General features: G+C 52.6%; 11 protein-coding genes across 11 annotated transcripts; 4 read left to right on the top strand and 7 right to left on the bottom strand.

Annotated features, from left to right (window-relative positions):
- Positions 1–246: 246 nt before the first annotated feature.
- Positions 247–2,903, top strand: N7482_009578 (uncharacterized protein; the record flags this gene model as incomplete). The annotated part of the gene is made up of 2 exons (XM_056691702.1): positions 247–1,669; positions 1,723–2,903. 2 exons carry the CDS (start codon positions 247–249, stop codon positions 2,901–2,903), a joined length of 2,604 nt encoding a protein of 867 aa, XP_056539408.1.
- Positions 2,904–3,058: 155 nt separating this feature from the next.
- Positions 3,059–4,525, bottom strand: N7482_009579 (uncharacterized protein; the record flags this gene model as incomplete). Its single annotated transcript, XM_056691703.1, has 2 exons — positions 3,059–4,456; positions 4,511–4,525. The coding sequence occupies 2 exons, from the start codon at positions 4,523–4,525 to the stop codon at positions 3,059–3,061; spliced, it is 1,413 nt and encodes a 470-aa protein (XP_056539409.1).
- An 875-nt stretch (positions 4,526–5,400) lies between these two features.
- N7482_009580 (esterase-like/phytase family protein) lies at positions 5,401–7,071 on the bottom strand (the record flags this gene model as incomplete). The annotated part of the gene is made up of 3 exons (XM_056691704.1): positions 5,401–5,489; positions 5,551–6,746; positions 6,809–7,071. 3 exons carry the CDS (start codon positions 7,069–7,071, stop codon positions 5,401–5,403), a joined length of 1,548 nt encoding a protein of 515 aa, XP_056539410.1.
- A 476-nt stretch (positions 7,072–7,547) lies between these two features.
- N7482_009581 (uncharacterized protein) lies at positions 7,548–9,020 on the bottom strand (the record flags this gene model as incomplete). Its single annotated transcript, XM_056691705.1, has 3 exons — positions 7,548–7,624; positions 7,686–7,900; positions 7,969–9,020. The coding sequence occupies 3 exons, from the start codon at positions 9,018–9,020 to the stop codon at positions 7,548–7,550; spliced, it is 1,344 nt and encodes a 447-aa protein (XP_056539411.1).
- Positions 9,021–9,292: 272 nt separating this feature from the next.
- On the bottom strand, positions 9,293–10,000 carry N7482_009582 (uncharacterized protein; the record flags this gene model as incomplete). Its single annotated transcript, XM_056691706.1, has 1 exon — positions 9,293–10,000. The coding sequence occupies one exon, from the start codon at positions 9,998–10,000 to the stop codon at positions 9,293–9,295; it is 708 nt and encodes a 235-aa protein (XP_056539412.1).
- A 676-nt stretch (positions 10,001–10,676) lies between these two features.
- On the top strand, positions 10,677–14,789 carry N7482_009583 (coatomer subunit alpha; the record flags this gene model as incomplete). Its single annotated transcript, XM_056691707.1, has 8 exons — positions 10,677–10,706; positions 10,812–10,861; positions 10,921–11,240; positions 11,309–11,644; positions 11,702–12,668; positions 12,735–13,330; positions 13,388–14,475; positions 14,535–14,789. 8 exons carry the CDS (start codon positions 10,677–10,679, stop codon positions 14,787–14,789), a joined length of 3,642 nt encoding a protein of 1,213 aa, XP_056539413.1.
- Positions 14,790–15,272: 483 nt separating this feature from the next.
- N7482_009584 (flavin-linked sulfhydryl oxidase) lies at positions 15,273–15,997 on the bottom strand (the record flags this gene model as incomplete). Its single annotated transcript, XM_056691708.1, has 2 exons — positions 15,273–15,780; positions 15,843–15,997. The coding sequence occupies 2 exons, from the start codon at positions 15,995–15,997 to the stop codon at positions 15,273–15,275; spliced, it is 663 nt and encodes a 220-aa protein (XP_056539414.1).
- A 1,066-nt stretch (positions 15,998–17,063) lies between these two features.
- N7482_009585 (ankyrin repeat domain-containing protein) lies at positions 17,064–19,513 on the bottom strand (the record flags this gene model as incomplete). The annotated part of the gene is made up of 4 exons (XM_056691709.1): positions 17,064–18,066; positions 18,117–18,680; positions 18,730–18,781; positions 18,829–19,513. 4 exons carry the CDS (start codon positions 19,511–19,513, stop codon positions 17,064–17,066), a joined length of 2,304 nt encoding a protein of 767 aa, XP_056539415.1.
- A 654-nt stretch (positions 19,514–20,167) lies between these two features.
- N7482_009586 (putative transcriptional regulator) lies at positions 20,168–21,366 on the top strand (the record flags this gene model as incomplete). The annotated part of the gene is made up of 2 exons (XM_056691710.1): positions 20,168–20,422; positions 20,491–21,366. 2 exons carry the CDS (start codon positions 20,168–20,170, stop codon positions 21,364–21,366), a joined length of 1,131 nt encoding a protein of 376 aa, XP_056539416.1.
- A 161-nt stretch (positions 21,367–21,527) lies between these two features.
- N7482_009587 (DUF5310 domain-containing protein) lies at positions 21,528–21,814 on the bottom strand (the record flags this gene model as incomplete). The annotated part of the gene is made up of 3 exons (XM_056691711.1): positions 21,528–21,614; positions 21,675–21,752; positions 21,812–21,814. The coding sequence occupies 3 exons, from the start codon at positions 21,812–21,814 to the stop codon at positions 21,528–21,530; spliced, it is 168 nt and encodes a 55-aa protein (XP_056539417.1).
- Positions 21,815–22,240: 426 nt separating this feature from the next.
- On the top strand, positions 22,241–24,852 carry N7482_009588 (putative AP-1 adaptor complex subunit beta; the record flags this gene model as incomplete). Its single annotated transcript, XM_056691712.1, has 6 exons — positions 22,241–22,317; positions 22,392–22,412; positions 22,493–22,624; positions 22,690–23,327; positions 23,382–24,312; positions 24,372–24,852. The coding sequence occupies 6 exons, from the start codon at positions 22,241–22,243 to the stop codon at positions 24,850–24,852; spliced, it is 2,280 nt and encodes a 759-aa protein (XP_056539418.1).
- Between the last annotated feature and the right edge of the window lie 241 nt (positions 24,853–25,093).

The following is a 25,093-nucleotide window of genomic DNA, read 5'->3' on the forward strand; positions in this document are numbered from 1 at the left end:
AGATTGGGTGTATTGGCAAGACGCGCAATAATTGGCCGTTCGTGAAAGCTGAAGCAGGCGGGATGCAATACACGTAGGCCAGGCCAACGACGCCCGAGTCTTGTGGGGGAGGAAACTCCGTGGGTGGGTCGCCGCCTTGTGTTTCGGCGGGCAGAAAAAGTGGCAGTTGAAAAAAGTTCACTCACCGCCAGGGCCTCGGCCTCTTTTTCGACGGAACGACGCAGTCAATATCAGGAAACAGCCACCATGCCGCGCCCCCAGCACAATACGACCTCCCTCCCGCGTGACCTGCGCGCGGAGCTAGGGATCAGGGATACTTATGGCGAGAAGAAGCGCCAGCGGAACGGCCCCGGAAACCGGAAGGAGCGCCGTCAAGCGGAGCGAAACAATAAGAAATCGAGCAAACCAGCAAGGGCGCCAGTTCAGAAACAGAAGCAACGATTCGAGCGACCGAAAGAGGATGAAGATGACCTCGATCTGGACGAGAACGAAGGATCGTCCAGCGAAGATACACCAGCTGCCCCGAAAAGCAAACAAAGAACACGCCAAGAGTCACAGCCGGCCCCTAAATCCGTCGTGACGAAAAGGCAGAAGCGGCTGCTCGACGAGATGGGCGATGATGAGGAAAGTGACAGCGATGACTATGAGGGGGAAAGCGACGAGGAGGAGGGCGACGAGGATGGTAACGAGGATGATATTCCACGCGGCGCACATGTTTCGGAAAATGTCAAGTCCAAGCTAGCTCAGGATGACGCCGAAATTGCCGCGCTGGAGAAGAAGCTCGGTCTCAAGAAGGGCAAGAAGCTACCCAAGGCATTCGCAGAGGATGGACTAGATGATTTGATGGGAGACTTGGGCGAGGAGTCGGAAGACGACAGCAAGAAGCGTAAGCGGGAAGCCGACGAGTGGCTTCAAAGCAAGAGGCAGAAGGCGTTGCGGCGTCAGGCTGAGGCTTCGGATGACGAGGAGGAAGATGACGAGGAAGACCTCGACAGTGAAGATGGTATGGATGACCTTGACAAAGGAATCTTTGGGTCGGAGAACGACGAGGAAGGCGAGGACAGCAGCTTTGATGGATTCGACAAAGAAAAAGAAGGTCCGCCCAAGAAACGCGAAAATCCATATGTGGCACCCGTGCCCGCGCCTGAAAAAGCATCCCAGAAATACATTCCACCATCATTGCGAGCTCGCGGGGATCCAGAGACAGAGTCTCTGACTCGACTGCGTCGCCAGGCCCAGGGACACCTGAACAAGCTCTCCGAGGCAAATCTGGTGTCTATCCTCGCGGAGTTTGAAAAGCTCTATCGGGACTACCCGCGCCAAAACGTCACCTCCACCCTGATCAGTTTGTTGATGGGCCTTATCTGCGAAAGAGCTGTGCTCAACGATACGTTTATCATCCTACATGCTGGATTCATTGCGGCTGTGTACAAGATCATGGGTACGGACTTTGGCGCGGAGATTGTGCAGACGGTGGTGGAAACTCTGGATAGAGAAGCGGACGAACGTGGCAAGTTTGAGGGCAAGGAGACTGTCAATTTGGTCTCGCTCTTGTGCCAATTATACAACTTCCATGTCATTGGGAGCCCCTTGATCTATGACTACATTCGCCTCTTTCTGCAGGAGATTACGGAGACCAATACCGAGCTTCTGCTGAAGGTCATTCGGAGTAAGTTCCTTTCTATCTTGGGTCCTTTCACAACGCATCTAAACAATGTCTAGATTCCGGTCCTCAACTTCGTCAAGACGATCCGTCTGCACTCAAGGATATTGTACTCCTCATTCAGCCCGCCGTGGCGAAGGTCGGCGAGGAAAACCTCTCCGTCCGAACCAAGTTCATGGTTGATACTATCACCGACCTCAAGAACAACCGTGTCAGGTCTGGGATCGGTGCAGGCGTGACTACGGAGCATATCACCAAGATGCGCAAGATTCTGGGTTCTTTGAACAACTCCCGGGCCATCCGCGCATCAGAGCCCATCAACATCACCCGCTCTGATATTCACGACTCTTCCAAGAAAGGCAAATGGTGGCTTGTCGGGGCAAGCTGGCGGGAAGACCCTCTGGTGTCTGCTCGCCAGGAGTTGTCCAATATGCCAATGGGAGGGACCGATGCGATGGAGGATGACAGTGAAGCCGAGCCCGATCTGGGAGATCTGGCCAAGGTGCACCGTATGAACACGGATGTCCGCCGTTCAATCTTTGTGGCCATCATGTCGGCGAACGACTACCAAGACGCGCAAGTCCGCCTTCTTAAGCTTCGCCTCAAGCGTTCGCAAGAACTGGAGATTCCGCGTGTCCTCTTGCACTGTGCCATGCAGGAACAAGCACACAACCCATATTATACCCTGATTGCGCGACGCCTTTGCGGAGAATCGGGCCGCCGTCTCAAGATGTCTTTCATGTTCGCTCTCTGGAACATCTTCAAACGGATGGGTGAACAAGGCGACGACGAGGAGGAAACCGAGTTCGACGCCGACGACGAGGAAACCGGTGTTAACATGAAAGCCGTTGTCAACCTGGCCAAGATGTACGGAATGCTCATTGCGGATGGAACGTTAACGCTTGGTATTCTGAAAACCCTCAATTTCGCTTATCTCCAGCCCAAGACCAAGACATTTGTCGAGCTCTTGATAATCAGCATCATTCAGCAATCGCAGAAGACCAAGGCGGCACTCAACAAGAAGAAAGCGAGCAAGACCAGCGCGGTTGACGCGAAGGACGAGGAGTCCCTTATGCAGATCTTTTTGCGTGTCCAAGACACGCCTCAGGTCGCGAAGGGCCTGATCTATTTCGTTCGCAAGGTCGTCGCCAAGACCGATATTGTGACTGAGAAAGAGCAGAAACTGGTTCGCTGGGGTTGCAATGTGGCCGTGGATGCCCTTAAGGCTGTTAAAGATTAATGACCGTGATCCAGGGTGGCACTGTGTTTTGATTTGCGTCTACAATATACCCATTATAGACATACATGTCATGTATGCATCAAGGACATATCAATCAGCAGTTTTGTTACACATGCGTAGCTCGTATCGAATACAAATGTAGCTATGCTCACATACTACGTAGCTGCCTCGACGAGGTCCCATTCCATGACAATTAGCCACCGCTCGGGACTACCAGAAGCACAATTTTGAAATGGTTCTGTCTGCAATCCATTGGCGACGCTCAGAGCCTGGAATTCACCAAACGTGACGTGCCATGCTAGATCCCGGTAGATTCCTAACAAGTCTCCTTCATGGATAAAGCCTGGCTGTGGTATCCTGGCCCGCGACAACGTTGCATGTGGAGCTGGTCTAGATCGAGGGGGCCCCATAATCATTATCTTGAGAATCTCCGGCTCCTCGTCTCCGGTGGGAAAATTGTTCACCGGCTCAGCTAGAACAAATGATAGAGCGCCAGCGCTCTTCAGCCCCGCCGGCTTGACCTGGACAATGCGAGCAGCCAAGAGATATCGGGTAAGGTCCACGACCCTACTCCCGTTCGATTCGACAGGCGCCGGGTTGATGACAGCTTGTTCACGTTTGGATCCCACCTCAAGGATCCAGCTGCGCACCTCGGCGGCCATTCCGCCTGGGACGTAGCCCGCCACGCTAGAGCGAGGTCGACCGCGCCGGTGAAGCGTGCGCGAGGAAGGTGAGAAGGGCGCGGGGATGTTGTCGGAAGCTTCATTTGGGGACGGTGAACGAGGAAGCACAAATGTGGGCTTGCGTCGTTCTTGCGGTGGGGTTGATTGCGTTGCCGATGGTGTCTCGGCTCGGAATGGAGGCTGGCTACGGGGTTTTTGAGTTGATAGCATAAATCGCGGTCGACTGCGGAATGGTGTTTTTGTGCTCCCAGGTATCCCAACTCCTGCGTCCCCGGGCTTTGCGGGAATGCCTGGGGTGGCTTGCGCGGCCAGGTTCTGTGCAGGTGGACGCTGCGCCAGGCGAGGAGCAGGAGTGTGGAGAGGATCGAATGTTGGCCGTCGCGGCTCAGGAGATGAAGATTGTCTTTCCTCGGATTGCCGATTCGATTTCTGATCCAGTGTCTGCCCTTCTCCTGCTGAAAGTCGTTGCCTTTTCTTGCCATTTTCCGTTGGCGTAAAGAGCGTGTCGAACTCAGTGTCCGGCCCAACAGGAGTTCCTGAGTCATCAAGAGGAGAGCTATCAATAGCGAAGTCACCCGGCGACATCGCTTCATTGTTTCGGGCCTCCGTATTTCCTAGCCATTCGCCATCGTGGTAATCTTCAATCACGTCCCGTGGCCGGCGTGGTGGTGGAACAACATGCCGCGGTTGGGCCGGGGTGCGAGCGGCAGGGCCAGTTGATGGTGGTGCATCATCGTCGACAATGTCGACATCATCTTTACTCTCCTGTGGTGTCGACTGCGATAAGAGAAATCGAGGAGAGTTGGCGAACTGTGGCCCGGCACTTCGGCGCGTCGGATCGCGGCGCGTCAGGCGAAAGGGGGACGGGGTCTGTGGTTGTATCCATAAGCATTGAACATTAAGCTGCTCAGGTGATTAGCATACTACAGGCGGAGGCATTTATTCAGGCCCCGAACCCATCGAGAGTGCGCTGCGCTGCACGGCTTCGGCATGGGCAAGCTCAGGTGGTTTTGTGTTGAAAGATCAGCGATTGCGATTGCGGGGATGGAGTGAGCGGCCCCTACGCAAATATTCCCAACCAGGTACTCCGTACAGTGGCACTTCATAATTTGGAAACCAGTTACATCAGAAAACCTCCAGCGCTTGAGGTTCAGATCTGTTTCTTTGAGAACGCCTTTCCAATGATCTCCGCTTTTTTCGGTTTGTGAAGCAGACTGCTCCAAGGAGGTGGGGTATCGCCTTCCCTTCCCCCAAAGGCCGTCAACTATACCAGTGGATTCAAGATGGATGTCACTGAGTGCCCAGGCCTCAGCCCTTTTGTCAAATGTATGGCTGGATGACCAGGGCAACCGTGTCGAGATTTGGTACAGGTCAAACATCGTCCACCGGTATCTACCGTGCTATTGTTGCCAACTCATTCTTGTGTTTTAAATCTTACCAACACACGGGCCTTTTATATGCGAAGTAACTTCCACTAAATACAACGAGTGATACGTTCGTGACGCAATAAATGGGATCATCCAATAGCACAAATATCACCCCCCCCTCGAGTCTAAGCTTTTCCAGCATCACGGGTCTCACATCGATTATTCGCCGTTCAATGGGCTGCGGAAAATGGGCCGCTTGCCACAATCCGAGGGCTAGAGATATGATTCTATCGTTGTTATTGAATAATTCATGTCCCTTGGACTAATATTGGTTTAATGATTCGTTTCTTTTGTGTGAAACTACGCACAAGCGAGGAAGTAAGGGACATGGGTCCAATGATAGACGCTTCAAGCAGTCTATGGGTTTGATACCAAGTTCCGTCTGATCTAGAATCTAACCTTGAACACTAGGGCTTGGGTATCTAAGTTGTATCCTGACTCGTCCTTGTACGGGAACTTCCCAAAATTCATGTGCCCTGTCAGAGCGTGAGCGTGAGCATGAAATGAAAACAACTGTCAAATAGAGAATTGACTTACCATTCTGAGTAATGAAATCGTTATCACTCAAGCTGAACAGGAAATACTCCTGCTCGCCTTGCTTGTGCTGGTGGATACCGGCAGATGGATCCACCGGGACAAGAGCCAGACTCTCCCACTTCTCATTCAACAAGTATTCATCTTGCAGACCACCATTGTGCAGACGGAACTTAGCCAGCTCCGAATTGACATTGAAGTCTAGGAATGAACAGTACTCAGCCGGGGAGATGCCATCCTTCAGGACACCCTTCGACGAAGCAATGGCACCAGTAGCACTATCATAATCACTCTGGCCCTTGAAATCAGTGACCGATTGATTGTTCAGCACGGAGAAAACATCCGCATGTCTATACACGGACCGTGACTCGGCTTGTCCATGTCCAAAACCCGAGTCCCGTGATAGAACCAGGAAGTCGCCCGTTGGCAGCTGGTGAATTTCCGACTGTGAGGCGACCTGGTCCGCCTTGTCGGCATCGGATTCAGTGTAGTCGTAGTACTTGGGCAGCATGACCACCCACTCGTGGATATAGCGCGGTGTCTTGCCAGAGATATCGTATGCGAGCATGCGAGCCGGGGCACGGTACCGCTTCTTCGGGCCGCCCTCCTGGTCCAGCGAGCTTTGCATCAGCGCATAGAGCGTCTTGCCATCAGCAGAGAGACTCAGGCCCTCCAAGCCCTGGTTATTGTCACGACCAGTTTCGGTGTCCTCGGGGATAGGCACCGCATCCGGATTATAGAGTGGCGCGGAGTCAGCGCTGAAGCTGAGGGTGTTGTTGCGGCGAGGCAGGTAGGCCTGCGGGGGCTGGATCGCATGTTCCATACGACCCGAAGCGCTGAACTTGTAGATGTAGGGCCCGTACTCATCAGATACCCAGAAACCACCGTCCTGGGCCAGTGCCAGGCCCTCTGCATCCACTGAGACTCGCTTGCCGCCCTTGCCAGCGCCGCCGAAGCCATTGCCGGTATAGGTGGCAACGGGCAGGGGTGGGAAACCGGGGTAGGAAAAGTTACCAGAAGCATCGGCGTCCAGACCAGTGGTGGGGTTTCCATCAGGGCCTGTCAAAAGTATAGTGTCCCGGTATTCCAAGCGCAGGTTGGGATTGGAGGGGTTCTTGGCTGAAGCATGGGGTGCCAATTTGAACGTGAGCGCGAACTTCTGAATACGTGACTGGTCGTTGAGAGTCCCATTAGTGTTCCTGGGTCTATTCTTAGTATTTTTACTTCTTTTCCCTTGATTTTCGAGACTAGGAATCCTTACCATCCACGATCCGGGATCGTATAGATTGTCCCAGAGTAGAGATCCTCGCCAGACTTGCGCCAGGACGACTGATCAATAGCAATGGCGCTGCCAATGCCACCGATTGTATCACCATACTTATCCGTAGCATTGGACGGAATGAAGCCATACCCGGCTAGGCCGGTATACTTGTAGGTGGTGCCAGCGCAAGTAGTCTGATTCACGACATGGTCCGCAGCCCTTGCGACCGTAGCCAGTAGCGCAATCGCCAGAGTCGACTTCATAGTGGCTGTCAATTTAATTTGTTGATTTTCCTCACTCCCACTCTGGAGGTACCATGCAGCTTTATCTGGGTTACCGCACCCTGCGACTCCGACGTCGCATGCCCATCCTGCTTGGCCTGCAACGCGCTAGACAGGGAATAGAACACTGGACCACTCAACGTGCAGGGAGCGGCGATCGCCATTCGCTGATCGACGCGTACCATGCCAAGCAGACGGACCTTGCTTTGGTTGGTGGTGATGGTTGGTAGTGTGAGGGGATGCAGGGGAAAGTGCCAATCCTTGCCCCACTCGGCATGTATAGCCTCTCCAGCACTGCGCCAAGGAGCAGTAACCTCGCCTAACATTAACTCCGTTTATCGCGGCATTTGTGAACTGTTGCTCGTATTTGTCCGGACCCAATTTTAATATTACATCAGAATAGACCGAATGACCGCAAAATATCCCAATCGGCAAGGATTTTTGAGAAACGTGAGCTTCTAGCCGCTCCAAGTCGTCGGCACAGATGCGTACTTTTTCGCATACATGCCGAGATCCCGGTAGATTGTCAGATCGCCTGACGGAGGTTTCAGTCAAATGATGCAGGGTGGCTGCGTTCGAAAAGTCTAGAAGCTTACCTTCTTGCGCCTGGACTCGATCCTCGTTTTCCTGTTCCATCTTTTCTAGCTCTTCACCTGGTTCTATCTCATGTGGCTGCTTTCCCCCTTCAGCTGTGGCAGCTTTGCCCAGATGATCCTGTGCCTCGCCGATCATCAAAAACTGGGCATTTGGGTACTCAATGAAGTCAGGCTCCAGGGGCACCCATCGGAGGTCTCCGAATTTCTGAAGGACCCTGTCAATACAAAGTTAGTTGCTATGAAATACTTTCTACACCAGGTATTGCCTCAGAACAAAACTCACGACTCGGGGTATTGGGGCTCCTTGGGTAATTGGGCAAAGCTTGGACCAGGGAACTTCGGGTTCTTGGACTGGACGATCCAGCTGCCGCGCTGATGCAGTCCGAAGTTCTCCTGGATTTCGCCAATATCGGAGGGGATTGTTAACACATAGGCCAAGTGAGATGCTCGTTTTGTGGATGTGATTGCATAGACCCCTTCCGCGTACGGTCGAGCCTCCTCGATGGTACGCTCGCCACGGGTTGCAGTCTGGTACGTTGAGCCTGCGATGAAGTTCTCCTGTAGATCCTTCATCGACTGTTTGGCCTTCTCCACAAAACCCATATCTCTTTCCTTGGGCGATGTGGGAAACTTTTTCTTTGGGAGCATCAACAGGCGACATTGGGCATCTTTGTCCACCGGTCCCTGGTCTGAATCGAGTTCAGCACCTAGTGGAGCTGGACGCAGCACAAAGAAACTGCGAGCAACATCACCCACTCCCTCAGGTTCTTCAACGTTGACTCGTGGCCGGTAGAAGAAGTAGATGATACCCTTTTCAAGGATATTCGAGGGGACGATGTCTTCTCTTTCTTCGGATTTGCGGATGCCAGATTCAACATTCAGTTCAGGTTTATTGCTTTCTTCTGGTGAAGTACGAGGCTGAGGAGGAGCTGCTTTAGGCTCTTCTTCCTCGGGCTCTTCTTCCTTGGGCTCTTCTTCCTTAGGCTCTTCTTCCTTGGGATCTTCTTCCTTGTGCTCTTCTTTCTCGGGCTTTTCTTTCTCGGGCACTTCTTTCTCGGGCTCTTCTTCCTTGGGCTTTTGTTCCTTGGGCTTTTCTTTCTTGGGCTCCTCTTCCTTAGGCTTTGTCTCTTGGGTGCGATGCACTCCTGTGTCGGTAGCTTTCTCTTCCGGTTGAAGAGTCTGGTCTTCCTTCTTTTCCTTCTTCGGCTGGGGCGCCTTCCGCTCCGGAGCTTTGCGCTTCGTGCCCGCAGATGCTCTGCCTCCTGTTTCACTGGTAGTTGATATGGCTTCCTTTGCCTTTTGTGCGGCCTGACGGGTGGATGTGCGGGTAGACATGTTGATTGTTCAATTCTTCGGCAGCAGTCAATCAAGGTCGATCAACGTTGATAGGGAGATGATAGAGCGTTGTGTTGAAACAGCATCTCGAGAAGAGCAAGCTTTCTGGCGTTTCGGCTCAGAATCATGTGGGCAGGCGAAGCTTTCGCGTATCGATGAGATACAAATGACGTCATGGGCATCAGTTCCCAGGTTACCCCCATCACGTGTACTGCAGCTTCCTGCGCAGTTGGTATTCTCAGATGTCAGCGACATGAAGAGCAGGGCCGTTTTCAGTCGATGTCCATCTCATCGGCCAAAGCAGACTCGTTCGCCGTGTCGACGCTACTACCGCTCGACTGTAGGTCGGAACTCGAGCTCTCGTTGGCTCGGGTCTCACGAAAATCATTAAGAGAAACAGGATGGGAAATTTTGAGTGCATTTCCTGATGGCTTGCTGCGCCGCCGGCGTCTTTTCGGACTGATGCCAGGGACAGGCGCTGCGTTATCGTCCAACCTGGTCCCGGACTTGGATCGGTTGGACCCCATATGAGAATGGCCAGCGCCAGCTGAGCCGGGTGGCTTTCGCTTTTGGCCTCTTTTCGGAGTTGGCGAAAGCTTGACGCCAGGACTTGTTACGACCTTGTCGGCCATGTCATCCATGCCGACAACCATATCACGCTGCCACCGCTCAAAGCAATCTGGTAGGCATGGCAGCCCACGCCTCTGCACAGCAGGTACCGGCTCATCATCCGGCTCCTCGATGGCATATGGCCGAAGGACCTTGACCTCTGTTGTGTCTGAGATTTGGTCAAGCAGATCCTCGGGTCCTGGAGTCGATGGCGCCGACCCGTTCTGGCTATGATGACTGCTGCTGTTGTCTGTTGGCGCATACGTTGCATCATTAGTTGAGGTGAAAGGAGGACATTGCCAAGGCCCCTCCGTTGGTTTGCCTGACTGATCAGGGGAAGTTGTTCTCTCCATCGGAAATCCTTCTGCCATGGTGCATCATCAAGTCATGCAAGTCGTCGTCTATCATTGTACCCGACGCTCCCGCTATGGGTGGATCCCGTCACTAGCTGGAAGAGGAAATGCTAACCGTGGAACATGCTGCAAATGGGAAAATATAAGAACAAATAATAGTTCTGTGGAGAAGATGGATAGTAAAAGACATGGTTGTCGAGAATGAGATGGAAACAGTCGTCCGCGCGTCACATCAAACAAGTATTCCAGACGCTTCTAGTGGGGGAAAGAGACGGTCCCCAGATCGCCAATAAAGTATGGCGCACCACCACCATCACCACATTGATCCCCACAGAGTCAAAGCTTTCCCCTGGACCCCGTAAACTGTCGAACTTCGCTGTCACATCGTGAATAACGCTTAATCCATTGATTGGCCGCGTCGTAGAGATCGGTGCTGTAGTAGTTGCTCGTCGTCAGGAACCCCCTGACTGCTCACCGCCCGGCGGGTGGAATAGCCACCGCCTTTCGCTTACACAATAGAGTCCACGTTTAGTTTACCGTCTCGGCTCTCCAAGCACAGGCATCCACGACCACTGCGCCTTACCCTCTTTGCCCTTTTGTCCCTGGTGGATGCAGTGGTTGCTTCTGTGATCTCCTCTTCTCTCGCGTGCGGGGCTTGCTACTGTTTGGTGCGGCTCCGGCCAACTCTGTCAAGATGCAGTCCTCTCCAAACATGCTCACCAAGGTACGCCCCTCGATCACCGCCGATGTCGTCCAGCTTTCATCTCCACAAGCTTCTGTCGCACACTCGAGGGTCAATTGAAGTTGCTAACCAGCATCCGTTGCGCAGTTTGAGTCGAAATCCTCCAGAGCCAAGGGAATCGCATTTCACCCGAAACGGTACGTCGGTCCCGCGGGGACATAACACGTTGGAGCATCGGCGCTGACCTCAACTCCAGACCATGGATCCTCGTCTCCCTCCACTCCTCTACTATCCAGCTGTGGGATTACCGCATGGGAACTCTCATTGACCGCTTCGAAGAACACGATGGCCCTGTTCGAGGAATCGATTTCCACCCGACTCAGCCCCTGTTTGTGTCCGGCGGTGACGACTACAAGATCAAGGTCTGGAACTACCAGACTCGGAGGTGTCTGTTTACATTGAATGGTCATTTGGATTATGTGCGCACGGTGTTCTTCCACCCCGAGCTCCCATGGATCCTGTCTGCGTCCGACGACCAGACCATACGTATCTGGAACTGGCAGAACCGTTCTCTAAGTAAGTTCGACGTGTTCTGGAGCTACATTTCCGCTCTCGACAGTTGCTAATCGATGGTCTGTCTCTAGTCTGTACTATGACCGGTCACAACCACTATGTTATGTGCGCTCAGTTCCATCCCACCGAGGACCTCATCGCCTCCGCCTCTTTGGACCAGTCCGTTCGCATCTGGGACATTTCCGGCCTGCGAAAGAAGCACTCCGCCCCGACCTCGGTTTCATTTGAGGACCAGATGGCTCGCGCCAACCCCAACCAAGCCGACATGTTTGGCAATACAGATGCCATTGTGAAGTTTGTGCTGGAGGGTCATGACCGCGGAGTCAACTGGGTGTCGTTCCACCCAACATTGCCATTGATTGTGTCGGCTGGTGACGACCGGTTGGTCAAGCTCTGGCGCATGAGTGGTTGGTCCTATTGGAATTGCCTAAGTTACCTCAGTACTGATTGCTTTTGATTTATAGATACCAAGGCATGGGAAGTTGATACTTGCCGCGGCCATTTCCAGAACGCCTCCGCCTGCCTGTTCCACCCTCACCAGGACCTCATCCTCTCCGTCGGCGAAGACAAGACAATTCGTGTGTGGGATCTCAACAAGCGGACCTCTGTGCAGTCGTTCAAGCGCGACCTCGACCGATTCTGGGTGATCGCCGCCCACCCCGAGATGAACCTGTTCGCCGCGGGTCACGATACTGGTGTGATGGTGTTCAAGCTGGAGCGTGAGCGCCCTGCCTCCGCTGTTTACCAGAACCAGCTGTTCTATATCACCAAGGAGAAGCACGTCAAGTCTTACGACTTTGCCAAAAACGTCGAGTCCCCTCCCATGCTTTCGCTGCGCAAGCTTGGCTCCCCTTGGGTTCCCCCACGCACCGTTTCCTACAACCCTGCCGAACGCGCCATCCTGGTCACCTCCCCCACGGACAATGGAACGTACGAGTTGATCCACCTTCCTCGGGATGCCACTGGTGCTGTTGAACCCACCGATGTTAAGCGTGGCCAGGCTACGTCTGCGGTCTTCGTTGCCCGTAACCGTTTCGCGATCTTCAACCCCTCCAACCAGCAGGTCGACATCAAGGACCTGAGCAACTCTACAACCAAGACCATCAAGCCCCCCGCTGGCACAACGGACATTTACTTTGGCGGCACCGGTTGCCTGCTCTTCATTACCCCCACCACCGTTACTCTCTTCGACATTCAGCAGAAGAAGCAGCTGGCTGAACTTGCTGTCAGTGGTGTGAAGTATGTCGTATGGTCCAATGATGGTCTCTACGGTGCTCTGCTCAGCAAGCACAACGTTACCATTGTGACCAAAACCCTCGAGCAAGTCAGCACCTTGCACGAGACTATTCGCATCAAGAGCGCAACTTGGGATGATTCTGGCGTGCTCATCTACTCGACCCTTAACCACGTCAAGTATTCGCTACTCAATGGGTACGTTGTAAAAAGCACCTCGAATGCCCCGCAAGCCCACTAACAACCAATTTTCTCTCACTGCAGTGATAACGGAATTATTCGCACCCTCGACCAGACCGTCTACCTTGTCCGCGTCAAGGGACGTAACGTGTACTGCCTCGATCGCAATGCCCAACCCCAGATTCTCGCTATCGATCCCACCGAATACCGATTTAAGCTAGCTCTGGTCAAACGGAACTATGATGAGATGCTTCAAATCATCAAGACCTCTAGCTTGGTGGGCCAAAGCATTATCTCATACTTGCAGAAGAAGGGCTACCCCGAGATCGCCTTGCAGTTCGTTCAAGACCCGCAGACCCGTTTTGACTTGGCCCTGGAGTGCGGTAACCTTGAGGTTGCCATCGAGATGGCCCGCGAGCTGGATCGCCCGAACTTCTGGAACCGGCTGGGAGCTGAGGCTCTGGCCCACGGCCACCACCAGACTGTCGAGATGACCTACCAGAAGCAACGGAATTTCGACAAGCTGTCTTTCCTTTACCTCGCCACCGGTGATCAAGAAAAGCTTTCCCGCATGGCTAAGATCGCTGAGCACCGTGGAGACTTTACCTCTCGTTTCCAGAACGCCATCTACCGTGGCGACGTTGAGGACCGCATCCAGATGTTCAAGGAGGTTGACATGTGTATGTGGCAAAATACCGTTTTATATTGTGCGTACGCGATATACTAATGCTTTCTAGACCCTCTGGCCTATCTTACGGCGAAGTCGCACGGCTTGTCGGAGGAAGCTGAATCCATTCTCGAGGCTTGCGGTCTCACAGAGGACCAAATTTCCCTCCCCTCGCTTGAGCATCCCCTAAAGGTTCCGCCTCCCTTTGTTCCAACCTTCAAGTCCAACTGGCCCGTCAAGGCTGCTGGCCACTCTTCGTTCGAGAAGGCCCTTCTCGGCGAGGTCGGTGCTGGTGACGAAGAGGCTGGCGCAGATGCCTTTGAGGTCGAGGAGGAGGAGACAGAGGCTGTGCTCGCCAAGGATACCCTTGATGAGGAGGAGGAAGATGCCTCTGGATGGGATATGGGTGACGACATCAATGTGGAGGAGGATGTCGAGTTTGTCAACGTCGAGAGCACCGAGGCCGGTGCGGGCAGTTCCGAGGCCGACCTGTGGGCTCGTAACTCTCCGTTGGCGGCTGATCACGTTGCCGCTGGCTCCTTTGACACTGCTATGCAGCTTCTGAACCGTCAGGTCGGAGCCGTCCAGTTCGCTCCCCTGAAGGACCGATTCCTTGAGATCTACAAGGGCTCCAAGACCTACCTCCCTGCCTCTAGTGGCCTCCCGCCTCTGGTGAACTATGTGCGGAGAAATACCGAGGAGACCGACAGCCGTAAGGTCCTGCCTAACATTCCTCGTGATCTCGAGACGATCGCCAGCGACAATCTCCAAGAAGGCTACGCTGCCATGCGGGCCAACAAGCTCGAGGAGGGCGTAAAGTACTTCCGGGACATCCTGCATACCGTCCTTGTCAACACAGTTTCGTCCGAAAGCGAGGTTGAGCAAGCGAAGAAGATCATCACTACGGCTCGGGAATACATCCTTGCCATGTCAATCGAGCTGGAGCGCCGATCTCTCTCTACCGACACCCCTGAGGGTCTTAAGCGCAGCCTGGAATTGTCCGCATATTTCACTATCCCAAAGCTGGAGGTGGCACACCGACAGCTCGCGCTAATGGCTGCCATGAAGCTCGCATTTGCCAACAAGAATTTCAATTCTGCTCTGGGCTTTGCCAACCGAATGCTGGCCAACGGCGGCTCTGCCAAGCTTCTGGACCAGGTACGATTTCTCTCCCAAGCTTTTATCTACTTAATTTTTGTTAACACATCCATTTCCAGGCCAAGAAAATCAAGGCTCAATGCGAGCGCAACCCCCAGGACGCGATCGATATCGAGTTTGACCAATTCGCCGAGTTCGACATCTGCGCTGCCTCGTTCACCCCGATCTTTAGCGGCTCCCCTTGCGTGGCCGACCCCTTCACTGGTGCGAAGTACCACGAGCAATACAAGGGCAGTGTCTGCCGCATATCCGAGGTGACCGAGATCGGCGCGCCGGCCAGCGGCCTGCGCCTGTTCGTCCCAGCTCAATATTAAGGTAGTAGCTCTGGGCACTGCATGACGAAGTTTGACGGCTTTTCCACCCTTTTCCTTCTTGACAGGAAGTCATAAAATGGGGCATTTTCATTTTTTCCATCTTCCACTTTGTTTTGCAAACAGGAGAAGTCGTGTGTTTGGCGGCGCTTTTTCTTTCGGGAGATCGAAAACTCCTGGTTCTCCCACACCTTGTCTAGATGTTTCTGTGCCCGAGATTATAATTGCTTAGCGGTCTTAGTTTGTATGTGAAATTTGTTCAAATGGTCTATCCCCAACAGAGAAATTTGAGGTATATCGGCTCTTAGCGCCGGGCTAATTTAAATCTTGGACCATTGCTCGCCAACATATGCTGTAAATATTATTACAAGAAAAACAGTCTAAAACATCAAGAGCGGAGGAGTATACAAGTGATTCCAATCCGGCTCCGCATCGGGCATGATCGTACACACGTGAGAAGGATCAACACATCGATCAATCTTGGGATCAGTCGCACCGGCCATCCTTCCACCCGGTCCTCCACCTCTCCTCCCAGAACCGACAATCAAACTCCTTCTTCCCTAGCTTCCGATTGACCTCATTATGTGCCTCACACATCCACCACCCGAACTCCTTCCGCCCGCCTAGCTTCGGCTGATTGCGCCCGCTTGGGTGCGCCATCCAATCCCGAAAATCATCTGCACATACCCAACACGGATAGAGTTTGGAGAAGAACTTCAGGAAGCCCTGCATGTCTTGTTGCTGCTGCGTGTCTGCTTTCTCGGGGTATGTGGCGGCCATAGAGTGTAGAAGTGTCCATGTGGAGCGACCGAGCTGTTCGACATCGGGCGGGCAGTCTGAGGGCGTTTCGTTGAGCGGTGTAGTTGCGGGAGAGGCAGTGGCTGGCGTGGATTTCGTCGCTGGGCTGGTATTTGAGGAGGAAGAAGACGGTGAGGTTTGCGATTGTAGCTTCGTTAGCGCACGCCATGAGGCGATAGAGGTGCAGGTTCGGCAACTAAAAGCAACAAGTTAACAAATATAACTTGTAATCCGACTGCGCTGGGAGGGAGCACTCACGGTTTGCCATCTTTGTCGAGGACAACGCCTTTGGGCAACGGCGCCTTGGATTCACCATCTTGTGATTCCTTCGAGGCACTTGCGAATGTTGGAGGGAAGGCATGCGGTTGCCTGTGAGATTGGGCGCCAATCTGCTCTGGCGGAACCTCAGCCATGGTGTCAGTCTGGACCGATGTTCTATTTCGTGGAGGGGGAGGTTGAGGAGGAGGAGAAATTCTTGGAGGTTCTCGCCGTTGATTTCTAATGCGGAGGGTGGAGACCCGCCGCGGAGGCGGAGCTTCGGAGGTCGCTGATCACCAACTGCCTACAACAATGCTCGGAATTAACAACCCTGGGAGTCTGAACGGCGCGAACACGGAATTCTGGTCATGGTTTCAAATAAAAGCTTGCCTATCTTTCTATTCATTAACAGTTCTCTTTATAGCCCAAAATATCTACTTTCATTGAAAATATATAGTGTGCCTGACAATACTCGCAGATATGCACATATCATGGAGGGGTGAATTTGCCATGCCAGGTACCCGTTCTGATTTTCGTGGTAGTGAGAAGACAGGTTGACAAGCCTCAATATCTTGCGAATAATCTGTACATGTTCGTCTGGCCGAGGATCAATCCTGGCTGGGAATTGTTCCACGCAATAAGAAACCCACCAGTGTAGGCTTTTCCAACCTGGGAGTCTACTTCTGCGAAGTCTGGACAGATATCAGAAAACCACACCAGCTTGGCCATGTACCTAAAACAGGGTAAGGGTAATGAGATTCATGAATAAAATGTTAAATGACCTCAAAGGAATATTCAGAGGGCTGCTGATCAGACCGTCGACCAGCTTCAAACCTATGAGCGAGACTCATCGATGATTACCGGAAGGATTCTTTCAGGAGGACTTCTATATTTGTTGTCTAGGATAGGCTCAGGAATAAACATATTTGGCCGACTCGCTTTGATCGCTATCTTGATGATTGCCTATGCATTCGCGGATAGAACTGTGCCTCTGGGCGAGGCATAGCCCTCGTCTGAAATCGGCCTTTCGCAAAGTTCTGAAGAACTATCCAAACTGTCTAATCAAAACTTGTTGGAGGCTTCAAAAATTGCGAGGTGCCATTGTAGTATAAGAAACAGGGCTGGAAAAGACAGCGATGCTCATGAAAGCGCGACAAATGCTGGACAGTTGTGAAAAGTGGAAAAATATGAAAGTAGTGCCGCTTGATCGGTCCGTTACCTTTACTTATCTCCGGATTTCACCCCCACATTGCAACGATTCAAAATCTCTCGAATGGCAAGGAAATTAGGCATCCTAGCCAATCTGAGTACATTGATACCAGTACCTGGATCCGCAATCTTCGGATCCGCACCAGCTTTCAGAAGAATCTCCGCCACCTCGTAATTATGGCGCCAACAAGCAGCAAACAAAGGGGTGGCTCCAACACGGCCACCACGACCATTGATATCCATATCGGGATCAGATGCTAGAATAGCTTTGACGACCGAGGCCATTCCAAAGGAGGCGGCATAGTAAAGTGGCTCCGTGCTTTCAATGATTGAAGTATCCACTCCTGGAATCAAAGCTTGGATCCAGACGCCGTAGTTCCCTCGACGCGGAAGGTTCCTTGTAGCAAAGAACCGGTTGACTAGCTGCCGCTCAGACTCCCCAAACTCACAAGAAGAGCCATGGATGGGCCAGAAGTAAGCCGCGTAGTATAGGAAAGATTGGAAGATCTGTCGCTTTATGAATTTGCTATACCCAGCCTTGAAATTATCGAGACAGAGATATGTAAGACACTTTCGCATGATCGTTGTGTCGGCAGTTGCAGCGTCCAAGGCAAAGTGGCTCACTCTAGAGGAATGGATCCACTCAGAAGTTAAGAACTCTCTAACAGACGAATGTGCGAGATTGACGTGCCCCACTTGGTCCACAGCAATGAGCCCTTGACAGATTTCTAGAAGAATATCCTGGGGAACAAGCATCATGTCTTCATCTAAGGCCGTACTCGTCTCCGTGAGAACCACAGCTTCATTGAGACTTCTCAGATTCAAGGGCTCCTTTGCAAAACTAACCCAAAAGAGAGCTTCTCGAACGAAAGGTGTGTCCTCTGGATCAATACGTTCCAATGTAGTGGCATAAATCTCCCTGAGGGTTCCTGGGAGATTGGAAAGGCCTGCTTGGATCGCGCGGGCGGTTCTTTTAGAACAAAAATTATCCAGTGAGAGTTGAACCCATCGGAATCTAACAGACAGTCAGAGATGGAATGAGAACAAATAGGGCCATGCACTAACGATCCGTCCGCATTTTTGAGCAAAGTTTCTGCAATCTCAGCTTGCAATCCTGGAGTTAAATTCCGTAATGTCTTATCGTGCTCCAGACGGTACTGTATAAAGGTCTTGATATCATCTCTCATGGTCTGGGCCTTGATATTCAAAAATTTGACCTCTTTGGAAGAAGCTCTCGTGGATGTTGTTGTGACAAGGATACGAATATTCGGAGACAGCCGCGCGAGTTTCAATAGAGAGCTTTCAATAAGCTCTGTTTCGGAGCTTTCATTAAGGGCATCAACAATGATAACAGCTTGGGAGTGTTCGGAAGAGTGTTTGATGATTGCATCTTCAAGGGCAGAGATGTTGATAGGGAGTCGATGCGTTTGGGTCTCCGGGGTTTTCTGGTAAAGTGATCGAATATTGCCCAGTATGGCAGGATTTGAAACGGACAGTTGTGCCACAAGGGAGCCCAGTATGTTGACTGCAGCCTGGGAGGCAGTGTTGCTGATTGTGCAGTAGAAATAGGCAAAGCATAGATTTGGATCACGCGAAACCATGGACGTCAGCTCATCAACGGTTTGGGCACTAGAAGCATATTAGTCACTGGTATGAGAGATTAATATTATGGGCTTACAAAAGTGTCGTCTTTCCTGTGCCAGCTATTGAGTTGACAATCAGCGTTATCCCTAGTAGTCCGGTTCAGATAGGGAAATGGGAGCAGTGATACATTTACCCACAAGGAAGAGAATCCTCTTATCCAACGGATTTTCCAGCCATACTTTTAAATGCGAGTCGATGAACCATCTTCCGGTTCCTATGCGGTGTCCGTTGGATGCTCGTAGGTGGGAATCAGCCGGACTGACAGGAGCAATCCACTTGAAAAGCGCCTCATTGGCCCTTTGGACTCTTTCTTGATCTCGAAGCCGCAAGTCATCCTTGAGATTTCTTGCCAGGCTAGTGATCTCTTGATGCAGGTCTCGTTCGACTGAAGCAGTATCGGCTGTAATTACCAAGATCAACCATGATTTCACCCTCTCGAGTCGGACAAGGTGAGCATTGACTTGGTCTTGCGAGAATGGCCATTCCAGTTTCTGTTTTAGCTTTTTGAACTTGGTGGCAGGCTCCTCTAGCTCCTGAAGAAGAGACTGAAGGAACTCGTTCGCCGTAAACAAGACGCGCGCCATTAAGTCCCGGTCGAATGGACCTGGTGTCTCCTCCTCTGGATATACTTTGGACTTTGGTGTATTATCACCTATACCGGTGGAGATATGCTCTAGAATGCCCTTGAGAGCAAACAGCTCCTCGCTCAGCTTGCGCATGTCGGCCTTGGCACCCTGTACAGCTTTGGCATAGTTGATCAGACTGGTGATGATTTGGCTAACATCTATGATCAGGCTTGTTATAGAGATGGGGTCCATGATTTTATAAAGCTTGACTCCAGGGACGACCTGGAATTTTCGGATCGAAACTTCGGACGAACATTGGGGCCGAAGGGAAAGCGCCTAATTTCCAATGCCCGGCTGACATCCTGCGCCTCGCCATGGCGGGGTAGAGGGCGAAACCCTTGGTACCCACTTGGTATAGATCTGCCCAGTAACTTGGATTCAGCTGGTTGTCTACCTTGCAAGGGCTGAGAGCGATCAATGGAATACTCTGGAAAAAATTGGAATCCATGATCAAGTTTTGAATTGATCATTAAACAGTAATCTGATTGCAGATAATTCATTCCGCCCTTCAGATTCAAATCAAATATCCCCAATGAGGGACTGTAAGGTTCGTGATAAGAAACTGTCAGAAAAGCACCTTGCAGATCGGGCCCCATGTATTCCGCCTTTTAATCTTTGTCAGCTTCTTCCTGGCTTCTGGCGGTTCGCGACTTCTACCTCAACCAGGACGACGCGTTTTCGATCAATTAAAGCCTTGTCATCCAATCAATCAAATTGTGCCAAAGTCCTGCCTTCTATTAACGCGTACGAAATTATCCTGTGCTGTGCCACAACGCCCTTGAGCCTAGCAATTCACCCGTCCAAAGAAAACGACCCCATCCGCCAGACTGACATCACGGTCTATCGATGGCGCCGAAATATAGCTTGTCCGATTCCGAGTCAGAAGCGGAGGTAAACATACCTGCAGTGCCTTCCGACAATGCACTGGAGCAAGGCTTGCGCGATGAGGTCGCGGCGAAGTTCAAGTCGGGAAACATGGCGGAGTTGACCGTAAAGCGCGTGCGCTTCGCTGTTGAAGAGAAGCTGGGTCTTGAGCAAGGGTTCTTCAGGACTACAGGCGACTGGAAAGCAAAAAGTGAAAAGATCATCAAGGACGAATTTGTAAGGGGTTTGCATTTTATTGAGCACGCCCATGAGCAAGTGCTGACTCGCGCATGCGACTACGATAGCAAGTACAAGAGAGTGCGCCGCAGCAGGAAACCGAGCCACGCGATTTATCACCGTCACCTCCTCCCCTAGCGAAGAAAAAAGCAGCGCCTAAGCGATCCAAGGGCGAAAGCGCGCCAAAGCCAAGAAAGCGCCAAAAGACCCAAACACCGATCTCAGAGGAGGATGAGCTATCGGAGCTATCGGAGCTATCGGAGCCATCTAGTGGCGAGAGCGAGCAGGAAGCCAAAAAGCCCAAGAAGCGCGCAATACCTGTGAAAAGGATTGCCTCGTCGAAACCTGCCACAGAGCCTTCCCCCGAAGGGTCCGACGCCGAAGATGCCGGTGATGCCAACCCCACTGCAGAGTTGACCAAGGATGATTCCGAGAGCGAGATGTCCATTGTGCTGGACGAAGAGCCTAAGCCCAAGCCCGTACGTAAGCGCAAGAGCAGCGAGGGTGCTCCCAAAAAAGCGGCCCCGAAAAAAGAAAAGAAGGTCGCCTCTAAAGGCAGCAAAGAGGAGGAGCTTGACCCTGACCAAGCAGAGATCAGGCGGCTACAGGGGTGGCTGGTCAAGTGCGGAATCCGTAAGATGTGGTGGCGGGAGCTGCAGCCATATGAGACTCCGAAAGCGAAGATAAAGCATCTCAAACAGATGCTGGAGGATGTGGGAATGACGGGTCGATATTCCCTGGAAAAAGCTCGGCAGATCCGTGACGAGCGTGAGCTCAAGGCAGACTTGGAGCAGATCCAACAGGGCGCGAAGCAATGGGGGACAGGGACTGGAGGTGAAGGCAATGAAGATGAAGGTAGTGACGGGGGTGCTCCTCCACGCCGTGCTGCTCGTGGACGACAGGCGCTGGCGTTCCTGGAGAGCGATGGAGAAGAAACTGATTAATATCTGTATGCGCGCGCTTGAGTTTCAGCGATTGGCTCGGCTGAGTCTGAGTGCCCCTTTCCGGTATCATTACCAACTCATAATGGAGAACCTATAATTTTGTATCTCCCTTAGCCTGTTCGTAGCTCGGAGCGTTGCAAGTCGTGCAGCGGATGTCCCGCTCATCGGGCGGCTTTGGGCCCACTCATACGCTGAGCGGCTAGGCTGAAGACAGCGACAGACGAGATGAAGAGGACGAGGTTGTAGAACTGCCGTTGCTATCTCAGCTGATGTTGTCTGGTGTGGTTATAGAGGGTGGGGAGCCGTACCGCTGTTCGTGAGTACTCGTTCTCCTCGACCTCCGTCCGGGCCTCTACGAAGAGGCGGCGCAAGTTTGGGAGATTGGCCTGCAAATACCGTCAGACTTGGCGTCCTCATCGGTTGCCTGTAGGCAGAAGATACTGACCATTACAAGTCGAAGTGACCGTCCGTGACGTTGTTTAGGGGGTCAGATTAGGGGGGCAAAGTGAAGTCGAGTACGGAGTAGTCGGTCGAACTCATAAAGCGGACGGGAGGGTCCAGAGCCCGCCATTTGTGGACAACTTTTGATCGCCCAAACACCCTTTCTTTCCCTCCCTCCATCCTCCGCCTTTCCTCAAACCTCCTTCACACTCGGTTTCTCGTCTCTGCTGTCTGAAATTGCTGAGAGAGGGGGGCATGATCTAACTGTTGTCTCCGATCGCTACCTCCGTCCCCAAGCTCCGAGTCGCGCGACCGTGACAGCTCTCGAATTCCCCGCAGTCGCCCGTCTTACCCGACTTACTTCCACTCCCTTCCCCGATTGTCATTGGGGGAGGCAGGACTTGGTCGTTGCCGAAGCTGATAATTTCCCGGCATGGCGATGAACAAGATCCGCGGCGCCTTCGCGGTGCCCCGGAAAGGAGAGACGTTTGAATTGCGAGCTGGCCTGGTGTAGGAACTCCCTCCACACTCCAAGAACAGGTGGCCTTTTTGCTGCGATGAGATGATGCTGACGACGAGAACAGGTCCCAGTATGCCTACGAACGGTACGTCGGTGTCTGCCCAACTCTGAACCGATACGGTCGATGAAGTAGGGAGCAACGTGGCGAGGCTGACGTTTCAACAGGAAAGAGTCTATCCAGAAGACAATCATGGCCATGACTCTTGGCAAGGATGTATCAGCGCTCTTCCCCGACGTGCTGAAGAACATTGCTACTGCGGACCTGGAGCAGAAGAAACTGGTCTACTTGTACCTCATGTGGGTATCCTCGCGGGGCTGGAGGAGAGATGCATTGACTGACTATGGGGGCCCTTAACTTTTAGGAACTACGCCAAATCACACCCCGATCTTTGTATTCTCGCGGTCAATACCTTCGTTCAAGACTCGGAAGACCCGAACCCGCTGATTCGAGCCCTGGCCATTCGCACCATGGGCTGTATTCGGGTGGACAAGATGGTGGACTACATGGAGGAACCGCTGCGCAAGACCCTTCGCGACGAGTCGCCTTACGTCCGGAAGACCGCTGCCATCTGCGTGGCCAAGTTGTTTGACCTGAACCCGGCTATGTGTCTCGAGAACGGTTTCTTAGAGATGCTGCAGGAGATGATCGGCGACCCCAACCCGATGGTGGTGGCCAATTCGGTGACTGCGCTATCGGAAATTCACCACTCCGCCCCCGAAACACGGGCTTTGCAGGTGAACGCCAACACACTACGAAAGATGCTCATGGCATTGAACGAGTGCACGGAGTGGGGTCGGGTAACCATCCTCTCGACCCTGGCAGAGTACCGCGCGATTGATCTGAAGGAGTCGGAACACATTTGCGAGCGAGTCGCGCCTCAGTTCCAGCATGTCAATGCCAGCGTGGTTCTTGCAGCTGTCAAGGTTGTCTTCTTGCACATGAGGTATGTCGGACCAGAGCTGGCCCAGACCTATCTCAAGAAGATGGCCCCGCCTCTAGGTATGCATCCCCCTCCATCGCAACTATCTTTTGCTTTTACTAATAAAACCTAAGTCACTTTGGTATCCTCGGCACCCGAGGTGCAATATGTGGCTTTGCGGAATATCGACCTTCTCCTGCAGAAACAACCTGATATTCTTAACAAGGAACTTCGTGTATTCTTCTGCAAGTATAACGATCCGCCATATGTCAAGTTCCAGAAACTGGAAATCATGGTCCGAATAGCAAACGATCGCAACGTGGATCAGCTCCTGGCCGAGCTGAAGGAATATGCTCTTGAGGTCGACATGGACTTTGTCCGACGCGCTGTCAAAGCGATTGGCCAGGTTGCCATCAAGATAGAGAGCGCCAGCGAGAAATGCGTCAACACTCTGTTGGATCTGATTAACACCAAGGTCAACTATGTCGTCCAAGAGGCCATTGTCGTTATCAAGGATATCTTCCGGAAATACCCTGGTTATGAGGGCATCATTCCTACTCTCTGCAAGTGCATCGACGAGTTGGATGAGCCCAATGCTCGAGCTGCTTTGATTTGGATTGTGGGTGAATATGCCGAGAAGATCAGCAATGCTGGGGACATCCTCGGCGGCTTTGTTGATGGCTTCAACGAGGAGTTTTCACAGACCCAATTGCAGATCCTCACCGCGGTGGTTAAGCTCTTCCTCAAGCGACCTGAAAAGGCTCAGGGCCTCGTCCAGCGGGTCCTCCAGGCTGCTACCGCCGAGAATGACAACCCCGACGTCCGTGACCGAGCTTATATCTACTGGCGTCTGCTCTCCAACACGAGCGACCAGAACGCTACCAAGAATATCGTCCTCTCGGAGAAGCCTCCTATTGTCGCTACGATCAGTTCATTACCACCCGCCCTTTTGGACCAGCTCATACAGGAGCTTTCTACGCTCTCCTCCGTATACCATAAGCCTCCAGAGCAGTTTGTTGGGCAAGGCCGTTTCGGTGCTGATGCTGTCCAGCGGGCCGCTATTGAGTACGCCAACCTCACCCCCTTTGCTGTCTAGTTCATGCCAAGCTAATGTTTCATTGCAGGGAACAACTCCAGAACGCGCGCGAGAACCCATTGGCCGCCGCAGCCGCCGCCGCCGTCAGCGGCACCGCACCCAATGCGCAGGCGCAAAACAACGTCGAGAACCTGCTGGACATCGATTTCGACGGAGGTGCCCCGGCCTCGGCACACACAGAGCCATCCGGCGAGATGTCTGGACTGGAAGGTCTGGCTGGCACTCCCGTCCGCGTGCAGTCTCCTGCGGTGGGTGCTCCCGCACCATCCGGCAACCACCTGGACGACTTGCTGGGTGTCTTTGGCGACTCTGGTCCTTCGCAGCCCTCATCCATCGGTGCGAATGGTGGGGGCGCTGCAGGCGATCTGATGAACGGATTCTCCGGTCTCGACCTGTCTGGCAACGCAGCACACCCCCTGCGAACAACCAGCAGAAGAAATCCACCCAGGACATCATGGATCTCTTCTAAAGCTGTTTTGTCCGAGTATAGCGTTTCCGACCGCGTGTGAGAGGCTGGCTGTTTTTCATATTCAGGTGTTTCGCAAGCAAGGATCTGAGCAGATCGAGATAGAAGGGTTTCTTTTTTCTATTTGCCTTTTACTTGTTTAATTATTCTTTGCCCTGCATTCCCCGCCGGACTTCAAAAAGGCGTTTGCATGTACATCTCTTTCCTACTTTTGAAAACTACTGGCACACCACGAAACCTTCTGTTGCCTCGTACACCTGTCACCGCTTTCGGCTTCGTGGGAA

The sequence above is a fragment of the Penicillium canariense genome (assembly GCF_028826845.1).
Source record: "Penicillium canariense strain IBT 26290 chromosome Unknown utg000007l_segment0_segment0, whole genome shotgun sequence".
In the NCBI taxonomy this organism is placed as follows: Eukaryota; Fungi; Ascomycota; class Eurotiomycetes; order Eurotiales; family Aspergillaceae; genus Penicillium; species Penicillium canariense.